The sequence below is a fragment of the Sparus aurata genome, chromosome 23 (assembly GCF_900880675.1).
Source record: "Sparus aurata chromosome 23, fSpaAur1.1, whole genome shotgun sequence".
NCBI lineage: Eukaryota > Metazoa > Chordata > Actinopteri > Spariformes > Sparidae > Sparus > Sparus aurata.
In genome coordinates, this window is record NC_044209.1 from 17,389,714 (window position 1) to 17,409,551 (window position 19,838).

General features: G+C 42.5%; 2 protein-coding genes across 2 annotated transcripts in view; both read right to left on the reverse strand.

The window, feature by feature from the left end:
• Nucleotides 1–213: 213 nt before the first annotated feature.
• Nucleotides 214–3,243, reverse strand: pam16 (presequence translocase associated motor 16). Its single transcript, XM_030407893.1, has 5 exons — nucleotides 3,091–3,243; nucleotides 2,630–2,714; nucleotides 1,884–2,020; nucleotides 1,320–1,385; nucleotides 214–375 (listed from the first exon to the last, which is right to left on the reverse strand). The coding sequence occupies exons 1-5, from the start codon at nucleotides 3,091–3,093 to the stop codon at nucleotides 295–297; spliced, it is 372 nt and encodes a 123-aa protein (XP_030263753.1). The 5' UTR covers nucleotides 3,094–3,243; the 3' UTR covers nucleotides 214–294.
• Nucleotides 3,244–4,093: 850 nt separating this feature from the next.
• coro7 (coronin 7) overlaps nucleotides 4,094–19,838 on the reverse strand; it is a 114,370-nt gene continuing 98,625 nt past the window's right edge. The window contains exons 10-28 of the mRNA XM_030407884.1: nucleotides 11,032–11,086; nucleotides 10,860–10,917; nucleotides 10,610–10,755; nucleotides 10,423–10,521; nucleotides 10,234–10,338; nucleotides 9,974–10,133; nucleotides 9,708–9,883; nucleotides 9,488–9,596; nucleotides 9,281–9,367; nucleotides 8,436–8,578; nucleotides 8,165–8,269; nucleotides 7,991–8,076; nucleotides 7,643–7,784; nucleotides 7,460–7,549; nucleotides 7,217–7,333; nucleotides 6,701–6,836; nucleotides 6,450–6,541; nucleotides 6,240–6,326; nucleotides 4,094–5,803 (exon numbers count right to left, since the gene is read on the reverse strand). Coding sequence (XP_030263744.1) covers nucleotides 5,795–5,803; nucleotides 6,240–6,326; nucleotides 6,450–6,541; nucleotides 6,701–6,836; nucleotides 7,217–7,333; nucleotides 7,460–7,549; nucleotides 7,643–7,784; nucleotides 7,991–8,076; nucleotides 8,165–8,269; nucleotides 8,436–8,578; nucleotides 9,281–9,367; nucleotides 9,488–9,596; nucleotides 9,708–9,883; nucleotides 9,974–10,133; nucleotides 10,234–10,338; nucleotides 10,423–10,521; nucleotides 10,610–10,755; nucleotides 10,860–10,917; nucleotides 11,032–11,086 — 2,002 coding nt within the window. The 3' untranslated portion in view covers nucleotides 4,094–5,794. The remainder of the gene's footprint in view (nucleotides 5,804–6,239; nucleotides 6,327–6,449; nucleotides 6,542–6,700; nucleotides 6,837–7,216; nucleotides 7,334–7,459; nucleotides 7,550–7,642; nucleotides 7,785–7,990; nucleotides 8,077–8,164; nucleotides 8,270–8,435; nucleotides 8,579–9,280; nucleotides 9,368–9,487; nucleotides 9,597–9,707; nucleotides 9,884–9,973; nucleotides 10,134–10,233; nucleotides 10,339–10,422; nucleotides 10,522–10,609; nucleotides 10,756–10,859; nucleotides 10,918–11,031; nucleotides 11,087–19,838) is intronic.

Sequence of the window (19,838 nt, forward strand, 5' to 3'; positions counted from 1 at the left end):
TTTCTGATAGAAAATGTACAATAAAATGACATTTATGGAAACGCACATGTACATATTTAAGACATCATCCAGGTGAAGTGACTCTTCCACTGTAGACTGACATATACACACTTCATCTGAACGACCACAATCATACTGCCCTGATTAAAAGTTAAGAAGCAGTTTCAGCTATACAACATATTAAATATAGATATAAAAAGGCAAAGTCAAGGCTAAAGAAAAAGATGGCTTTATTTAGGTTATAATTTACAGAGGATGGGGAAAGGAAAGACAGGGTGGCCGTCATTTCATACTTCATGTTTCCGTTTTCTGCGGCTTTTCTTGTTGTGTCTGAATATTTAGTTCCTCCTCTAGACGCTCTTTAGCCCGAACCACCTGGAGACAAACAGCGACAATATTGACAATTTTAGATCAACAAAATTACGCTGTGATTCACTCAGAGCAGGGAGGACTGGGTAACAGATAAAAATCAGTAGCAACCATTGTTCCAAACACGACACGGTTCAAAGAGTGGCTTCCTCCCACACAATGACAGCAACATGACTCATAATTTGATATTTAACACGGACACAAAGATGGAAAGGGAACCAATCGTTGTTTGTTTGGATGTTATGAGCATAATGACAGAGCGGTCTGAGGTCACTGTTCAGCATCACTGCTCCCAGCTGAACAAGCTGCAATATCAGGCATTTCACATGACTGCAGGCTGTGCGACAAAAAACAGCTAATTCATGAAGCTGAAAAATATTTATGACTCAAGTCCATCGGTCAATTATGCCATTTTTTAATCCAAAACTCACACTGTTTGGGACGTCTTTGTTATGACAGCTTGACGTCAAAGCTGCTGTAAGCATTGTGGTCCTTTTAGCTAAAGTCCTGTATGTTTAAATATCTATTCTCTTTTACTGCATGCGACTACTGCGAGTAGAGGAAAGACACGGGTGCCTGATCAAAACACTTCATGACGGTTGATACTCTTGGAATACAGCGCTGTTTAATATAATTTACAGCAGCTTTAAACAAGACAAAATAACCTGTCATAAGTAAATCATATCAGGACAATTATCGTCTTCAATTTTCATCTTCATTCATCCAACTGCAAGACTACTTACCTTAATGTGTTATCATCACATTTAACTGTCATATGTGGTATGATAATAAGTCCTACTATGACATGTTTATGACGTGTTCTGTTGTCTTTGTTAATGTCCGATTAAAATAACAAATGACACTCAGATTAGAAAACGCAATGTGAACAATGCCAATGTATTAATAAAAGCAAAGTGAATGTGTCACATCCGAAGCTACAGTATACTTACTTTTGATTGTATGTAAAATGAACCGCCCACTGACTTGTCATTGACTTTAAAAAGGTGCTCGTAGTTCTGGAAGAGATGAACATTTCAGTGTTAGTGTTCAAGCAGTATTTCATCATCACTTTAACATCACAGGAAAGACACATATCGACACATTTTCTCATCACTGTTACAGAAGAAGGTACAGAGAAGTGTAGATAAGGCTGACGAATGGTCAAATAAACACATGAATGTGAACGCATGTTAACTTACTGAGCTGCTAAATCTTGGATAGTTACTTTACAGCTCTGTTGCACAGCGGCAGTGCGTTTAGCCATCATTTTCTAAGATATGACTAAGCGATATTTTACAACCACACAAAGATTGTTTCTTCTGAAATCATTTTGAGTTGGGAAAATGATTCTAAAGCAATCTGTTTCCTCCACAGATTGGACTAATGAGCTCCACAGTTTGAGGAGTTTAGGTCATAATAAAACCAAAAGACGTCACATGTAGGCTAGGGTGAATCGAAAGGGATTTTGTCTAGAAAATAACTCTGGAATGAAAAAAAAATAGGAGTGTTTGTACCTTCTGAATCTCCTCAGGAGTGAGAGTGGAGATGTTGAGGATTTGCTGCGCCTCTTGAACGGTCATCCCGGTGATGCTCGAGGCCGCTGCAGAGTGCTGAGCTGAACTGCCTCTGGCCTTCGCTGCTGCTTGACTGGCTGTGAGAGGAAAAAACACAACACACACAAATACTTCAGTTCATTCAACAACCTCAATGAATGTGAAAGTAAAGGTTATCTCACACAGAGCTACAACTTGGGCTGGGTGATACTTTATCATTTCTGCAAGCTTGTATCTGAATGATGCAATCTTATATTATTTTTACACTTTTGATTAATTCTGAGCAGGTTGTAATAGTATTAAGAGCATATTACGAAATAAGTCTGATGTAATAGATTACACCGGAACACGGTTCATTACTTACACCAGATTAAACATTTATCATTTTCATATACCATATTATATAAAGTCATTGCTGCAATTAAGACTTTTTAAATTTAATTTCAAACTAGTGTTTATTCTGTTCACATGTTTTTGATACCTCTTTAGTTTACTTAAATGAATGTCAGTAAACTCATAACAGTATTCCAAAACCAGAATAGCAAAAAAAGACATACTTGATTTACAATATTGTAGAACAGGTAAGCAGACAATATCTAGCTTCTCTGGTTACAGTGTCTGTAAATATGATGGATGCACATCATGTCTCAGCAGTACCACCCTACATACCACATTATGAACGATTACAGCCCTGTGGTGGATCATACCTGCATATTCCTGCTGTAAGGCACGAGCAAAGGCACGTCCCACCACCTGTGCTCCCATCACAATGATCTGTGCGAGATATTTAGCCTGCAGAGGAGATGACAATAAATCACAAAAATCTGGATCAGACATCTGTCCAAGGAAATATGCAGCTGATGTCAGACCGAGGAGGGAGGTGTCTGCAGGTGTGGATGAGGGAGGCACCTTCATTACAGCTGTGAGACTCGTGACAACCTTTTCATTCGCACATACTTCACTGAACTACCTCACATTTGGTCCTTGAAGTTCCCTCTAAACCCATTTAAATGTCCCTGGAAACGAGTAAGGACTGCCGAGCTTATGTAACGGTGGTGGAAAAGCTACGCATGCTAATGCTACCTAGCATAACACTCTGTCCGTGCCTTGCTAACGTCCGCGGTCAGTTTGGAAATATAAACGCGACCACTATCAAGTTCATTCTTACCATTTTATGATATCACACAGGTCCCCTCAGACAGTGTGCGCCCGTCTGTTTTCACACATGCACACCAATGAAGGTTATTGAAGGGTCAAAGTTCAAGGAAGCGCCGAAAACACAAAATTCAAGATAAGCCAGCCGCACGGCCGAGAGTCACGATACTGACCCCCAGCGGCAGGGAGGCGAACTGCAGCCTCTGTCTGCACTGACTTCATAGGCTTTTTCACCTTTTTAAGATGGTAAAAGGAAAAACATAACAGATTAATTTAATTTAAAGCTAGTAGGATGAGCAAATGTATGAGAGGAAAACTATTCCACAATAAATAATATCTGTGTTTGATTTGCAGGTCTGCCTCGAAGCTAGTACGAGAATATATTGTATAATAATTAGAGATGCATGATGTGATTTTTCAGCCGATTTGAAAACCGATCATTATTTTCATAGTTTATTCGACATTCCATAGCTGTGACAAGATTTTATGGTTAAACTTCATTTTTATTTCACTGTTCACAATAATATGCTTTATTAGCCATTTATTAGCCATTATTAGAAGTATTATAAACGTCTGATGCGACTCTACCGTAATCAATGGCTTAAAAAGGATTTATGAAACATTTCGTAGTTTGTTACCAGTGAATTAACTGTTAACTAAAGTTAAATATACCATAAAAATTAAAAAAAAGTGTTAATGGTGGTTATTATAAAGTGTTGTTTTGTTAATTTCTTTGTTTATATTAATTTGTTGTCCCTGGTTAGATGTTAAAAAGTCACCCTAAATCTATAATAATAGAATTAATAAAGTCTCCATTTACGTCAGTTGTTTAAGAAAATTGCTGCAATGCTGTTCTGTTGTGAAGCTCCAGAAATGTTTAACAACTATGACACTTCAGCCAACTTTTTTCTCAGCATGGGGGGTGAACAGATAAAGATATTTTTTTGGGTGAACGTATCCTTTAACGTGTAGGAGCTTAGAAACGGTGCCTCAAACACAAATGGACAAGTAGCACATTGGGTTCAAAAGGTGTTTATTGTAAGACAGCTTTAAAAAAAATCCACAAACCTTTACTCAAGAAAGACAGAATAAACAACAATGCTTTACTCAATGTATAAAAAGGAAGTCCTTTCTTTCTTTTAACACAATGGAGGTTAATCCAATCCCAACTTTCACAAAGTATAGCATCCGAGAATCACGAGCACATACAGTACACCATCACACAAACACTGACGACACCTGCAGTTCACAACATGATGCGCACGACCATGCATGGCTGAAGGGTTTATTTCAGTCCATCAGAGGTTGTAAACAAACTCGGTGGGTTCAAGCCTGGATTATTGTTATTGATATTGCTGTAGCCCTGATTGGAAGATTACATGATGGCTGTTATGGCTGCATTGTAAGTTTTTAATACTGTACTGTTGTTGTCTAATTAACACCATGATTAATTTGTCCTAGAAAACAGAAGTTAAGAAAATTAGCTAATTTAAGTGATGAATACCACTGAAACCAACAAAGATCCTGACTAAAAACTGCCCCGCTAACAAGAAAGGAAACAATCGTCTCAGAGTATACAAAGGCCCCTCTGGTTTGGCTTTTAATGACATAACATCTCAGTTTCATTGACCTTTAATCCCTACTTATGGCAAAAACATTCAATCAAATCAAACTTGTACATAAACAGTAACACATTACCATGGTAAAATCTTTGTTTAGTGAACTCGATGTCATTAGAAATTCCAGTTCATGGCCAAACATGAGCACTGGTGACCCTGTTGTATCCTCGGTGTGGTTTTTGCTGCTGAAGGCTTGAACATGTTACAGTGATCGTGTGTGTGTGTTTTTTTAACCTGACCAAACCGGAAGACGAAGGTTTTTGTTATCAGATGCATGATGTTCACTTTTTCTATTTATTTTTTTACATCTTTAAAGACACATTGTGACTGAGCGTGCTCATAAGACTGGCCAGTAGAAAAAAAAAAAAAAAAAAGCAAGCAGTGGTCCACTGTGGAGGTAAATGTGCACACAGATAACAACTTTGTATGCGATGGTATCACGACCTGGTGTCTTTGAGATCAGGAAATAACAGACTGGGCACAAGAGGAGACCATTATCATTATCATGCTTACACCATGACCACATACCACAGACAGAGAGAAAAGCTGTGCGAAAAATCCATTTGTAATAACAGTTAGTTGTCATCAGTGTAACTGGTAATGTAGCATTAAGCGGAAGTATTATTGCTTTGATTGCCTGCTATTTAATAATTCATCTTGCGCTCACCGCTGTGTTATCATCTTGTATGGTGGGATTTCATTTCCAGTCTACATTAATAGAACAAAGCAGTTACTACATCAGATTTATCCCAGAAATATTTATCTAAATTTACAGCGATTTCATGCAGTCTGACATGATGCACACCAACTACAAAACATGATTTTTGATCTTCTAAACCTTAACAGATGCTTTGATACGTACTGATATCAGAAAGTGTTGTCGTTATTGTAATTTTATTTCCCAAAACCATTTATACTCTTGCATTGTACAGTACTCTTTGTGTGTGCAGTTGGCTGCTGAGATGTTGACTGACTGAGCTCAGAGGTTGTTTCGGTGGCACCATCGCACGCACACATGGCAACTTTACATTTGATTCGCTCTCTCCTCTCTCCTGTTGTTGGCACCATGATTGAACCGAAGGCAAGAAGACGTCACCTCTAGTCATCCTGGACGAGACAAAGGCAACCATTAGCATAGGCAGATCATGGACATGTAATGAACTACCTGAATACCTTTAATGTGAAGCTCTTATTACATCAACAACTCCAGTATGAGAAAAAAAGCAGCTACAGAGAATCTTTTTTTTTTTGGGTGATTATGGCAACTCCTGTGGTCAAAAATGTTATGTGCAACTCTCATCAAAAAGATCTAGGTCTTGCTAGAGCCTACATTTGTTTTTGAACACTTTTTTCCCTCTTTTTTTGTCAAGGTGGTTTGCAGGATGCATAGTGAAGGTGAAAACACGCCATTCATACACCTATGTTAGCCTACGCGTAGCTTACGGCTAATGGATGCTGGTGGCTTGATTATGGCAGTTATTTTGAAAAAACCAAAGTAACACTTTCAGGGGTGGAACACCTCCTTCCTGTCACAGTCACTCACCCACTCGTCCTCGTCGACCCCCTCGAAGGACTCCTGCGGCAGCGGGTCGTCCATGTTCCCCAATTTAGCCACCATGGCAGTGAGCAACTGGGCGACACAAACACAAAGATGTACGTGAACACATATCAGATCACGCAGATTTTTATATAGATAATATGCATTGCTGACACACTAAATGTGAAGGCGTTCAGTATTTCAGTTCCTCCTCACCTCTTCTTTCTTCTGTTCATCAGTCTTCTCCTCCAGGTAAACAGATGAGGGCAGGTACTTTCTGACTGGCGCCTCTTTGGGGGCCTCACTCACTGTACAAAAGCAAAAAAAAAAAACACGCAACGCATCAAACCGGGATCCAGTACTGACATGCAGACTGCAGAGGCGAGCATCTTCCTCCAGAGGGAGCTATGGTAAATCAGATCACGAGATATGTTTATGTATTCAGGCTCTCCGGTATGTGTCCACACCTGGCGTCATGTCTTTAGGCTTCAGGCTGATCTTTTTGTGATGGCCGTTCATGCCAGACAGCCAGGCAGAGGCAGTCAGTGCCGGTTCCCAACAGACGGCTGTGTCTGTGTACACGTCGTCCTGGAAGAACTCTTTCTGCAGAGTCACACACACACACACACACACACACACACACACACACACACACACACACACACACACACACACACACACACACAACTTCTTTAGTTAAAGCCACAGAAGACTATTACAGGGTGTCGTCAGGTATCAGACATTTCAATTCAACGCTTTTAAAGATTTCTTCATGAATTTGAGACTTATTCTTGGGCAAATTATCTTTTTGGTGGTCCTTTTTCAGAGGGAGTTTGTATGTAGAATTATGATCATTGTGAGTGAGTTAGAATATGAATATGAATATACCACTTTGTAGTTTGGAGGAATACATTTTAATCAGAAGAGAAAGATCTTTTATGACTGACAGCCAAAACCACAAAGCATGAGTGTAGTTGTCTCACCTTGACCCGCGGCACTCTGAAGGCCACCGGCTCGATGGTGGTCTTGGTGAGCATGAGTCCAACAGCTATCTCCACATCGCGCACGCTGCACTCCGTCTTGGGCAGAAAGGCCAAGCCCTGCAGACAGGAACCAATCAGGGAGATGGCAGAGGTTTAAAAAGGCACTGTAACCGCTTATCACTTCGGCTGTCCATGTGCACATATGGATGGCGACTGATAGTAAGAGGGAGCTCAGCTCAGTACCTTGTGCGGCTCCGGAGAGTTGAAACTGCTGCACGGCATGAAGTGCGGCGCCTCAGTCACCACCTCATAAATGTGCACTCTGGTGTCACCCTGGAAACACACATGAGGCACACAGTTTGCTTCCAATTCTTATTGTCCTCTCAGTTTTGGTTCAATTGTTACTTTTATTTTCAAATTTCTTACTTTCCCAGTGAGGATGACCACACTGGTGTCGGGGTCGTAAAAAGGGATGAGGGTGGAGGGGGACACGTCCACCATGGCGGTGTCTATGGCTCCGGTGGACAGGGAGTCAGCGGCGTACAGGTAGAGTCCTCTCTCACTGCGACTGAAGGAGGATGATAGGAAAAAAAGGTGAGCTTCTCTTTTGTACTGAATACTGTGATTTATGATGCCTTTAAATTCAGAAGCAGAAAAACGTGATTCGGTAGGTATCTGTACTGTTGCAATAGCCTTATGAATAATCATATCATTCTATAGGATATATATAAATACAGATATTTGTGCCTGCATTATCTGTTCCATGTGTCATACCTGTCAAACCCGGATACCAGCAGGTACTTGCCCTCACACACCCACACCACACGAGCTCCTCTGTGGCCCTCTGGACCTGGGCCCTCCTGGAAGAAGGAAGGAAAACAGCGTGTGTGTGTGTAAAGTTTTATTTAGTGACTGAAAATGATTACATTTATTCATTAATTTACATACCTGCACTGGTTCAGCAGACTTGCGGGGGTCATAGATGCGAACTTTCCCGTCTTTGCACACTGTGGCCAGGAGCTTTCCATCTGGGCTCCACGCCATCCCAAAGATCTGAATATAACCCAGACAAGGGCAGAGGGAGAAAAGGGAAAAGAAGAGGAAAGCTAAGCAAACCAGTATATATCCAAATTGTTGTCCAAACAGTCTATATGTGGCATTTGACTTATTTAGCCGAGTTTTCCAAGATTTTATTGCTGTGTTGATCTCGGTCACCCACCTGGTCCTGGTGTCCACTGAGGATTTTGACCTCCTCTCCACTGTCCACGTCCCACAGTCTGACTGTGAGGTCGTAAGATGAGGACACCAGCAGTCCGCTGGCCAGAGGGTGGTACTTGATGGAGTAAATCTTCTCTGTGTGGCCTGTGGGAGAAGAAATATGATTCTTCCTGGTCTTTCTGTCCTCATACAATAGGAGGTCTTACGTATCTTGTGCAGACGTTAAAGTCTGGATAAGGATAGTGAAGACTTCTCTATGAGCAATCTTCTCATGGTCTCTAAAACCTAGATATTCAGCTACTGTAGATATGTCTACAGAACAGATGTCTGACGAACCAAGGCTAAGCTAACTGTTTGCGTAAACTTGTAAGGAGGCCTGCGATCTATATCAGCAGACTAAGTGTCTCTGACCTGTTTTACCTCTTGTTCCTCTGGCTTGAGGGAAGAGACTCTGTATCACCCCCTTGCTATGTTGTTAAACAGATAACCATATATGGAAGCACTGCTTCCTGACGCTGCAAGATATTATTTGGGCATTTGGGAAGACTTGATAGGACTATCATGGCAGCACTCTGTGCAGACAGACGTGCTGTTATTTTGCTCCTCCAAGATCTTGTTTTATAAATTATCTCACCATTAGCCATCGGTGTCTCTGAGTCTCCTTCATCTCTCCTGAATGGTCAAGTGAGCCTAAATTCCACAACATGGCCTACAAGGGGTCGCAGCAGCTGTCAGTCAACTTGACTTTATTGTAACTAACATTATCTTCCTTTCTCTTCAAACATAATCCAAATCTTCAGACTGTAGGTCTTTTCAGAGATGTCTTGCAAGAGGGGCCGTTCCTACCTTGCAAGATGACTTCAGGCTCAGTCAGCGTCTCTGTCAGCCCTCCTTCTGGTACCTGCCACACCCGGATCTTTGCATCGTCACCAGCTAGTCAGGGGAGACACGGATACACACATCACATCACACGTTATGAGGACAGACAGCGAGCAGTTAGAAGAGCATCCAGCTGCAAATATCCACATTTAGGCAGCACACGTATTCACTCACCAACTGCAAGCTGGTGTGTGTCAAAGGGGTCCCAGGAGAAGTCAACCACATTTACAGAGTTCTGGATGGTGGGCATGGATGTGTCTGGTAGCCTGCCAGGCTGAGAGCGCTGAGGAGAAGAGAAGTAGTTTCATATCAAAAGTGGGAAAAGAAATGGACAACCATGGCTTTTCAACATGACATTAACAACTTTTTGTTTAATTTTCAGCTGCTGTCGTACCTCGAGGATGGCGATCTGGCCCCCGGAGATGGCGAGGGGCACGGCCACGCGCTGGCTGTTGGCACAGAATCCGTCGCTCTCGCCTGGAGTAGTGAGGTTCAGGCCGCGCAGGTTAGTGATGTGTGTGTCCCGGTGCATCACTGCACCCTGGATGTGACGGAATTTGGAGGTTGGTCCTGAATTACAGATGATTCAACAAAGAATGATTATTATAACATGGCACCGTGACGAATAATGAGAGGCTCTGTGTGTCCGTGTGTTCATACCCAGCAGGTTTTGGATGGCCTTGGCACTCTGGCTGGGACTGGGACTGGGGAGGAAGCCCGAGGAGAGGCCAGAGGTGGAGGAGGGAGAGCGGGACGGGGCAGCACTGCTGCTGGGAGTGCTCAGAGGACTACTGGAGGTGGAGCAGCCACGTGCCGGATCCTGAAGGACAGTAGGGTGGCTGTTAGCTTGTCACAATAAAAAAAAAAAAACACTTACTAGTAGAATTATTCCCAATGGGAGATCAGTGTTTGTCTCTCACCTCCTTGCTCCCTTTGCTGGCCAGCTCCTTCTTTGCAGGCATCTCTTTTGCTGGTGCAGCCTTCGGTTTGGGCTGCTTGTTGGGGTTGAGGCTGACTTTCTCCACCTGAGGTCAAACAGAGCTAAATGTGAGAGGCAACCTCACTGTATGACGACCGGATCAACTTGTTGAGTGGAGATTTTTCTTTACCTGCTTGTTCCCTCCCTGCCACCACTCGTCAGCAGACATGGCTGGAGTTGTGCCCACCGTATCTGGGTAAAGGTCATCATGAAACTCCTGGCCTGAACCCTGGAAGACAGCGCCGCACGCACAGATATGCATACATGAAAACACCACCCAAACAAGAACATTATGTCGATTTTGACCGAACACACACCTTGCGAGGGACTTGGTAGCTGATTGGCACGATGCAGCTGTCTGTCAGCTGAAGCACGCGCATCACTTCGCAGGACATGACATCCAACGCCAGCTTGGGCACCATGGCAACTCCTCGCGTCGAGGTGTCCGCCAGACAGTGGCTCACTAAAGAAAGGGTTAGAGAGAGAGAAGAAGAGAGGGGGATCAGATCATAGAAGGGGGTCGCTGTCACAGTCTGACCAAACAGATAACAGACGAGCAAGCCTTACCCTGCGAGAGGAGAGGCTCAGAGGACGACACCTCAAAGCAATCAATCGCCGTGTCTCCCTGTGCAGAAGAAGATCAGCAAACATGAGTTAACAAACATTTCAGGCATTAATATGTAATATTCAACCCCACCCCTCTGAATGCATAAAAGACGGTCATTCATCGATATCTTACCATGCCGGCCAGTAAGAGCAGCCCGGTGTCATCATCGAACAGAGGGATCAGTGTCCTGAAAGCAAACAGACAGGAGAGGAAGAGCAACATGAAGGACACATTCAAATGTTGTCTAGGAATGTAGTACATTGTTTATTACATAATCACTGTAGATAAGTAACAGTAGGTTGAGGTTTTACAAAGGCACCACTAGATGGAGCAGTAAGCTTAACTTTCAGGCAAAACAGAGGTGCTGTGATGGGATATTTTTTTTTCTCATCTGCAGTTTAAGAAAACAGTTGGGGGGAAAAAACTTGGTTGAACACATGAAGCTAAACAAATACAAAGTCAGTCACATTCAGATTTGTTTTCCTTGGTGCTTTTCAAATGAACAATAAGAGACTAGGAAGATTATCATCCAAGAAGGAAATGGTTTCCAAGCGCTTATGTTGTCAGAGAAACATAAAAAAACAGACCTGAGGCGAGAAACCGCAACCGATTATTAAATTCATTCTTGCTTAATCAGCTCGGAATGTTTTTCAATCAATAAATGCAATAACGAACTTTGTTTGTATGACACCTTTCATGCTACGAATGCAGCTTCACAACAAAAGGTAATTGCTATAAAAACAAACTTCATAATCAAGGCAGAAATAAGATAATAAGATAAAGCTGAGATACTGTCACAATCTATATAACAGTGAGATGAGAGTAAAACTTGCTTGATGATAAAAGAACAAATTTAATAAAAAAAAAAAACAGTAAATGAAAATAATTTAGTTATATTTAAGTCAACACAAGGACAATCATGAAAAACAACCATTGTAGTTTCCTACAGTCAAAGGTGACCTCTTCAACCAATTAAAAAAACATAAAAAAAAAACTATGAAAAATCATAGCATTTTCTGCTTCAGAAATTACTTGAATGATTAATTCATCAGCAAAATAGTTGCTTCAGCCTGCGCAGGCCTAAACAAGGCCACAGTCACCTGCCTCCTCTTACGATCTGAGGTAAGAAGATTGAGGGATGAGGAAACTGAAGGAGCTTTTACCTCAATGGGGGAAAGTACAACTGCCTGTAGTAAACAAACCAAACAGGAAATCTCGGCTCAGGCACGAGGCACACTTGCACAAACACGGACACGGCCGACAAATCTCCCTCATTCTCTGCCTTTTTTCTTTCTCTCCTTCATTCTGTAGTTTCTCTCTTCATCAACGAGAGCGTCGGGAAGCCCGCTGTGTTGTTGTTCCAGACAGGAAAAGAGGACGGAGAGTGATGGCTGATCTAACCACTTCACATCACAGGCCCACAGATTTAAGTGGCGAGGCCAGCCCCACTATGATGAAGACCTTGTGTAATGGTACTGTTCGAGAGGAAACGCCACTCGGCTGCCTCCGCATCAACTGAGAAATGACACACTGGTGATGTAATGCTCCAACTATGACATTATAATGACAGACTTAGTTTGGGTATCTTAAGCAACGGTGCATAGTGACACGCAACGGTCTATGCTGTGTGCATGTGCAGGAGTGACAGAGGACGAGAGTGTGACTACATGTCAGCAGAGGGTTCGTCACAAAGAGAGGATTTTCAAGTTCAGGTTCTCTCGGTCGATAAAAACTGGATGCTAGATGTCTGTGGTCCTAATATCGCACATCCTTTTGTTTTGCAACTGTTTCCCAAACTACGGTGATGAGAAATCTCTGTATTATTTTCATTTGGTCTTCTGTTTCATTTTTGGATGTTATTTGGCTCCTGGCAGATTTGCAGTAATACCAGTGGGAGAAACAACTGACTGTGAAAGGCGTATAAAAAGATTTTGGTAAACTAGCCTGCCAAGAGGAAATTGTCCTGAAAAATTAAATAATGCTTCATAAATGTGGGTAAAATGTCTTTTTTATTGTTGTCTTTATTGATCCCGCCGAGGGAAATTGAAGGACAAGAACAGAATCAAATGGGGATTTAGGGACGATCGATATTGGATTTGGACAACTTTCCGATCTGTGGATATTTTTCGGACTCATTTTGGCTGATTGCAGATGCAGATACCGATAAAAGCACTCTTAAAAAGAGTGTTTAATACTGTGAACGTGAATGTCGAGCTAATGTTTTGCTCCAACCAACGTATTAAATTCGTGTCAAAGCTGGGTTGTTATCAGAAGGCCTATTTCGCTGTTTCCTTGACCTACACATCCCTCTCTCGCTTCTTCTATCCCAGGCCTGTGAAGCCAGCGAGGGGCGGCCACACTTCGTTAGGCCCGACTGTGCGTTCCCATGTCGGAGTCAGTCCACAGGGAGTCCCCTAAACACCTCCATTCCCACACCCCCTCTGGCTGCCTGTCGTCCTCTCCCTCCCTCACTCTTTCCTTTCCTATTCAACAACACCACCACCTTGCGCTCCACAGTCTCTTTGTGCCTCCAATCTGAACTATTTTTCTCTAAATTGCCTCTACTCTCTCCGAGGCCTTATCTCCGGTTTTCTCACAGTAAAACAGCCACATGACAGGAGCGGAGCTTTATCACTGATAATGGCCTCTGTTTACTATCGCCTTCATGCTCCACCTCCCCACCAGCCCCATTTTCCCACACATATGCGCATGTGTACGCATATGGATGTAACAAGCACGCACACGTACATGTGCCAGCAGCACAGTGTAATGATGTATGTGCACATGCATTTATGAGAATGTGCAGTCAGAGTCATGCAGGGTTAATTGTGGGATCTACATCACGTGGGCTGATTATGAATGAAAAGAAAAACTATTACAGACCTCATTCATGCGCTTAGAGAGAAGCGTGTGTGTAGCACTGAATCAAGTCCACACACTAATCCAGACATAAACCCTGTTGAGGGTTTGGTGTGTGACAAGAACACGTCTAACCACACACACAAGCACATGATGATTAGTCATCAGTATAGACTGTATATAGAGTATATCAGGTGGCATCAGAGGAGGAAAGAGAGGAGAATAAAGGTGGAAAGACACCCATGATATTGATGTTTATGAATGTTGACAGTTATAATCTACGCACTCCCATGCCAGAAACTGGGCAAAGTTTCACAGTCCAGAAAACATTTTCAGAGCTTCTACACAAAACAGTGTTGTAGGCGATGTAGGTTTACTATGAAACTCCGGAAATGTTTGTGGATTATGAAACCTCACACCAACTTTCCGTCCACATGACTGAATTTCCATCTTGAGGTGAACTTATCCTGGTTATCCTGCTACCCCTCATATTCATACTCAAAACAAGGAGGGGGTGGCACATCACCAGAATAACCACTAGCTGCTGTCTACTGTAGCTGCCCTTAGCTAAGTAGCCGAGTTAGCTGTGCCACAAGCAGTTCGGACTGGGAGCTTGGGGACCAGTTAGTGTTTACATCGCTAGCAAAGGAGCTTTGGACTAAGGGGGAATGGAGCTAGCTGGTTGGCATGCTAACTTCAATAGTTATCTCTATAACACATTAAATAGACATCATAAAATTGCTATTTTAGTTCATCTATTTCATTTTTGATCTTAGTCAATTTTTCAATGTTTTCAACTCAAATTCTTCCATTGAGCATCTTTAAAATGAAGACGTCTGCACCCTCTAATGTCAACGAGACGACGCACGATGCTCCAAAGTCCCCCCCCCCCGGGTTCAGTCTGTCACTGGCACTCTGCTCCTATCAGAGTTTACACAAAACAGAGAGTGGAGAGAACCCGCCTCCCGCCTCGTCTGCCATCGCTCTCTCACACAGACCCAAACCCACATCATAAAAATGACCTTCTGCCTGTGACAGCAGCCTTCAGCACCAGCAGATATGATGGGTGTATTACTCTAATGTGCATCTGCGGTCTGAGTCAGCCCAGGTATATTATGATTATTAAAACGTGTTGTCGTTTGATAATGTAAGAGATAGCGTGTAATAACTGACTAATGGAGGGCCAAGACAAATGGATGTGCGGATGACAGACGAAAGCAGAAGTGGTGTGTCTCTATGTGTGTGTTTGAAGTGATGGGGCCGTTTCCAGGTGGGGTTTTAGGGTCAGACACTGAGATCCAATTGAGGTTACAGTCATACACACAAAATATTTCCAAGAAATTTGGCTGCCGAGGTAAATACTTCCACGCATGACAAAATATGTAAAAGCAAGCAGCAGAATGCACACACCAACACACACCGTGAGCACATACAGGCATGTCAAGATGCTTTGATAACATCAGACACACACAGCAGTGTATTATATACACTATACAGGTGGAGTTAATGAAAGCAGCCTGCAGAGGTATAAGGTTATGAGCTTGAGCTATGGCAGCTAGGACCAGATCAGTATCAGTCAAAGGGACCTTTCTCTGTTGCATGAGATCATGGTCTATGGCGGGGCCGGCCTTTACTGCTAAAAACACACAGTGGACAGCACAATAAGCTCCAGTCGACAGGTAGGAGCTGGCCAGAAAGCAGAGAAGAAAGAGCAAGGAGGCCTTTAGGGAATATGAAACCAATACAAAGCAGCTGGTTGTCTACTTCTCAAATTTAAAAGTTTTTTTTTTTTTTACGCTCTTGTGCTCTGAAGATGGGCACTCACTAGAAGATTTTCAAAATCCCGACCAGCTCTATGTAAAGATCTATAAAAATGATTTTTAAAGTCTCTAATCATGTGTTTTCTGCAGTGGTTTAATATGTCTACTCTGTCTACTCTGTATAAAAGACAGCTATGACATGTCTTTTTTTATAGTTGTTCCTGGAGTACCTCCATTTTCCCCCCTCATTAAGGTATTTCTTCATTTAAATCAATCTAATTATAGAGGATGCTGAATAGTCCACACATTGTAAATCCTTCTGAGGAACATTTTTTCTTTCATACCACATCAAACTTCTGGATAATGTTCAGATTTGATCAGATTCCAGTACAAAAAAAAAAAAAAAAAATCACAAATCACAACCATTCAGTCACGTCTCAACCTCAAACTTAAGGTGAATAATATAAATCTCAGCAGTGGAGACACGCCACAGTATTGGAAACAAGTCTTCATGGTCAAACTGAGGTCACAATCAGACTTTGAATAAAGCTGCGGTCCAACCATGTAATTAACTCTTCATTCTATTTTCATTTCATCCTTCTCCTCTCCCATCAGCCGCTCCCTCTCTTCTCCTTTTATCAGCCCTGTGGTTAGATCAGTCACTGGGTGGGACTGAGTGAGTGGCGAGGCGGTATCTCAGAGGGTGAAGGGTCTGCTGAACTGTGAACTCGTACAGTTCACTTTATCAGCCCCTCCCGCCTCCAGACGCTGCGGGTCTGTGGCTTCTCCAGCTGTCCTGGCCATCGTCTGCTGTCCCACTGGCCAGTGGTGACTCAGTGTTTCAGACCGAAACGAGCGCTGACTTGGCCATAAAATAATGTTGGATTATCACACAAAGGCCACGAGGACAGTGGGGGTGGTCACAGCGAAAGCAGTGGACGTGTTGGGAGCTTCAAGTCAACTGCAAGAGTGCACACTGGTCACCCGAGTCGCCCCCATAGAACATCAGATCACGACACTTTTCACACATTCACTTGGATTTCAAAATACAACGAAAGCTATGGTGTTTTTATCTCTATTTTGTTTTAATGTAATGTCTTAGAGTAGGATTATCTTGAGCCTGGGCTGGCCACCATATACATATTATATCATTATCGTGATATGAGGCTAGATTTTGATATTGACTGTTCTACTTTCCCATCACTCATTTAGTCATTATATCCACAGTACTAATGGTTATTTATCAAAAGTGTCATTGTGTTACTATTTTGTTGAAGGACCAATCGTCATTCCAAACAATATTGTCGCACTATCAAGGTTTTTGGTCAAAAATGTTCTGACAATAGATTTTATCTCCAATTCCTCTCATTTATGCAGTGCTTTTGATAGTGTTCAAAATATCAAGGTGTGTATTGTGTAACACGTTACAGCCTGAAATATTTATATATTAGAGGCCATAGTTCAGAATCCTGGCTGAAATAAGTGATTGGTTGACATATATTTTTCTTTAAATCCATAGTTTTGCCAGAAATATGAAAAGACAGCCAATCATACCAAATAATTGGGATACATCATCTGGGAACCATGACTGTGGCACCATATCCAAGCTAATCCATCTGGAAGATGTTGAAATATTCCACAGTACAATGGGACAACTTTAACCAGCCTGTGGTGCCAGAATAAAAATGAGGAGATCACAAAAGGCCCGAAGATCCGTTCTCTGGGGACCATGAATCTCTGTCCAAAACATTGAGCAACAATGACTTCAATAGAGCCACACCGCCACCATGGCGCTGACGGTAACGGCTGCTTTTTCTCTCAATAAAATGTTTCTGTAAATCAACTTTTAAAACAGTCCGCTCATGTTTTGCAAAACTTTAGGCCTTTTCTTTATCTCCCCTCACACATGCACACAATAACTGCCAGATTAATAATGTAGCATATAAATCAATCACTGAAAGTATGTGGTATGATGAACAGTTGGCTGTAACTAAACATCTGTATCTCCCATTTAAAAGCATGACCATATGAGTACATGCTTTATCATTTTTAGGGGGGTTATTTCCACAATCACTGTCTGATGAGGACAGCTCGTATAACCCACAGATTATTGATTTATTCTCATGATAACCTGCCCTTGTCCTTTCTTCACTGACAGAACACACTCTCCGTCCCAGTGTTATTCCTCGTGTGTGAGGGAGTTAGACACAGCTAATGGTTTTATGCACACTTACACTGCAGGTTCACGGGTGTTCACATCACCCCGACAATGGAAGGACTGGTGCGGAATAATCCACTGGTGATTAACTGGGATTCATAACGGAACAACGCCGGACCTGTAAAACCATCTCCAGGATGGTAAATCCTAGGATGGTTTCTAGTGTTGTGCAAATACGTGAAATCAAAGAAGATAAATCCTTTTCCACAGGAGACATGTGAGGGGAATACTTCAGAGGATTTTGGACGGAGTTGTCTAAACAGCAAACAAATGGCCCGATGATGAACTCCCTTCATACACTGAAGTGTAAGAAATCCAGCAAATAAACAATAAATCAAAGCTGATGAACTTTGTCACCTTTTGTAAACTCTCAACATCGGAACCAATCAAACCCCTGTACTCGTGCTGTCTGATTGTGCATAAATATTTCCATTAGCAGCATCAGAGCTCCAGAGCCTGCACCACAGAAGCTCGACCACAGGGTCACAGAGAGGGTAGTTTCAAACCAAGGCTTCTCCCCTCAATGGTTGAACGCTGCATCACAAATTCATTTGACTGTCCTCACTTAATACTGTCCAAGTTCATTTTATCCACATGAAAGGCGGACCAAAGTGTCAGAACTGGTTTGACGGCACCCTGTATGAATATGTCTCTCTGTCTCTTGTTTATCTCTGGACATAAAGGAGCGAAAAGAAGGACATCTTGGATGTTATTGGCCTTCAGTTTATATGCTGGTATATACTGTATCAGTGATTGCCTCCTTTCCCATTAGAGACAAGTTTGCTTTTCTGTTTTATTTTCAATGTGTGTCATATTCACCGTTACAAACCAGCCAGTGACATTGGTACTGACTAATCACTCACTTCAGTGGCTCTGTTATACTTAGCACAAACTGAATGATCTTTGAGCGCTGCTTGAACGGAAATGGATGGAAAAGTAATAATACAACAGTGTCCTGAACTTCAATGCATCAGTCAGACACCAAAATAGAGAGGGTGTTTCACTTAGGTGTTGTGTTTCCTTCACTGCCGAACTGAACTGAAGCCTATGAATGCCAGTGAGTACTGCAAGTCATTTAACTAGGGAGTGAATGCAGATTGTCCCCATTCCTCTGAAGACAAAAGCCAGATGTAATTGGGTGTTAGCAGCTTCTTTGTCCAGCTTGAAAGGAGTAATAAAAAACAATATTTTCTTGACATATGTCATTTCTGGATGCCAGCTTGGTTTTGATAAGGAAACAGAACTGCCGTTTGAAATATTACATTCTTTTTAATTCTAAAATAAGACAGAATATTTTCTCATCCAGATGGTTAGAAGAGTCTCTGAGGATTACCTTGGAGACAGCAGCAAGTGTTATTAAATTTCTTTTCAGATAAACTGATCCCTGGCTCTGTGCCTCAAAGGAAATGATAATACATAAGAAGCACTCAGTGCAGATACTGTAGGTTCTTATATGGTCTTAAAGGCTAAAGCACAGCTCTGCCTGGGGTGGTCCTGAATGTAGCTTCTAAGTCATGATAAGTTCACGGATCCTCTGCAGGTGTTTAGGTCAAGCTGCACAGTCACCATGCTGAGCAGGGAAATGTACTTAAATGCAACACACTTTCTCCTCTGTGTTTGAGTCTGTGTGTTTTGTTGCCAGTGTGTGTGTATTTAATAAATGTGCTGCATGCCTAGCTACCTTCAGTGGCTAGTTCATTAGAAGGGAATTAGGGTTGACGCGCTGCGTTCCTGAGAGGGGAAGAAAAGCCAGGATTGTTGGTGAAGAGGCCAGCTGTGGCCACGTCTGAGCCCCAGTGACGAGGCTCTTAGATAGGCTGCCAAGCTCGCTGCTCTCCCCTCTCTCTTCGCTTCACCGGGCCCCGTCCGCTGGCCCCTGACAACCAGCGCACGCACACACACACACACACACAAACACACACACACACACACACACACACACACACACACACACACACACACACACACACACACACACACACACACACACACACACACACACACACACACACACACACAGTAGTAGTGGCACACATGCATGTGCATACACGCATGCTCAGGATTTAATTAAACTCAGAGTCCTGTGTCAACAGGTCTGCTGT

Bases quoted from the DNA above. Each gene is read 5' to 3' on its own strand.
- pam16 (XM_030407893.1), bottom strand. The intron at 2,021-2,629 runs GTATGATCCACC...TTCCTCTCACAG, and splicing joins CTTACAGCAGGAATATGCAG to CCAGTCAAGCAGCAGCGAAG. The intron at 1,386-1,883 runs GTACAAACACTC...CATCTCTTCCAG, and splicing joins CTCCTGAGGAGATTCAGAAG to AACTACGAGCACCTTTTTAA.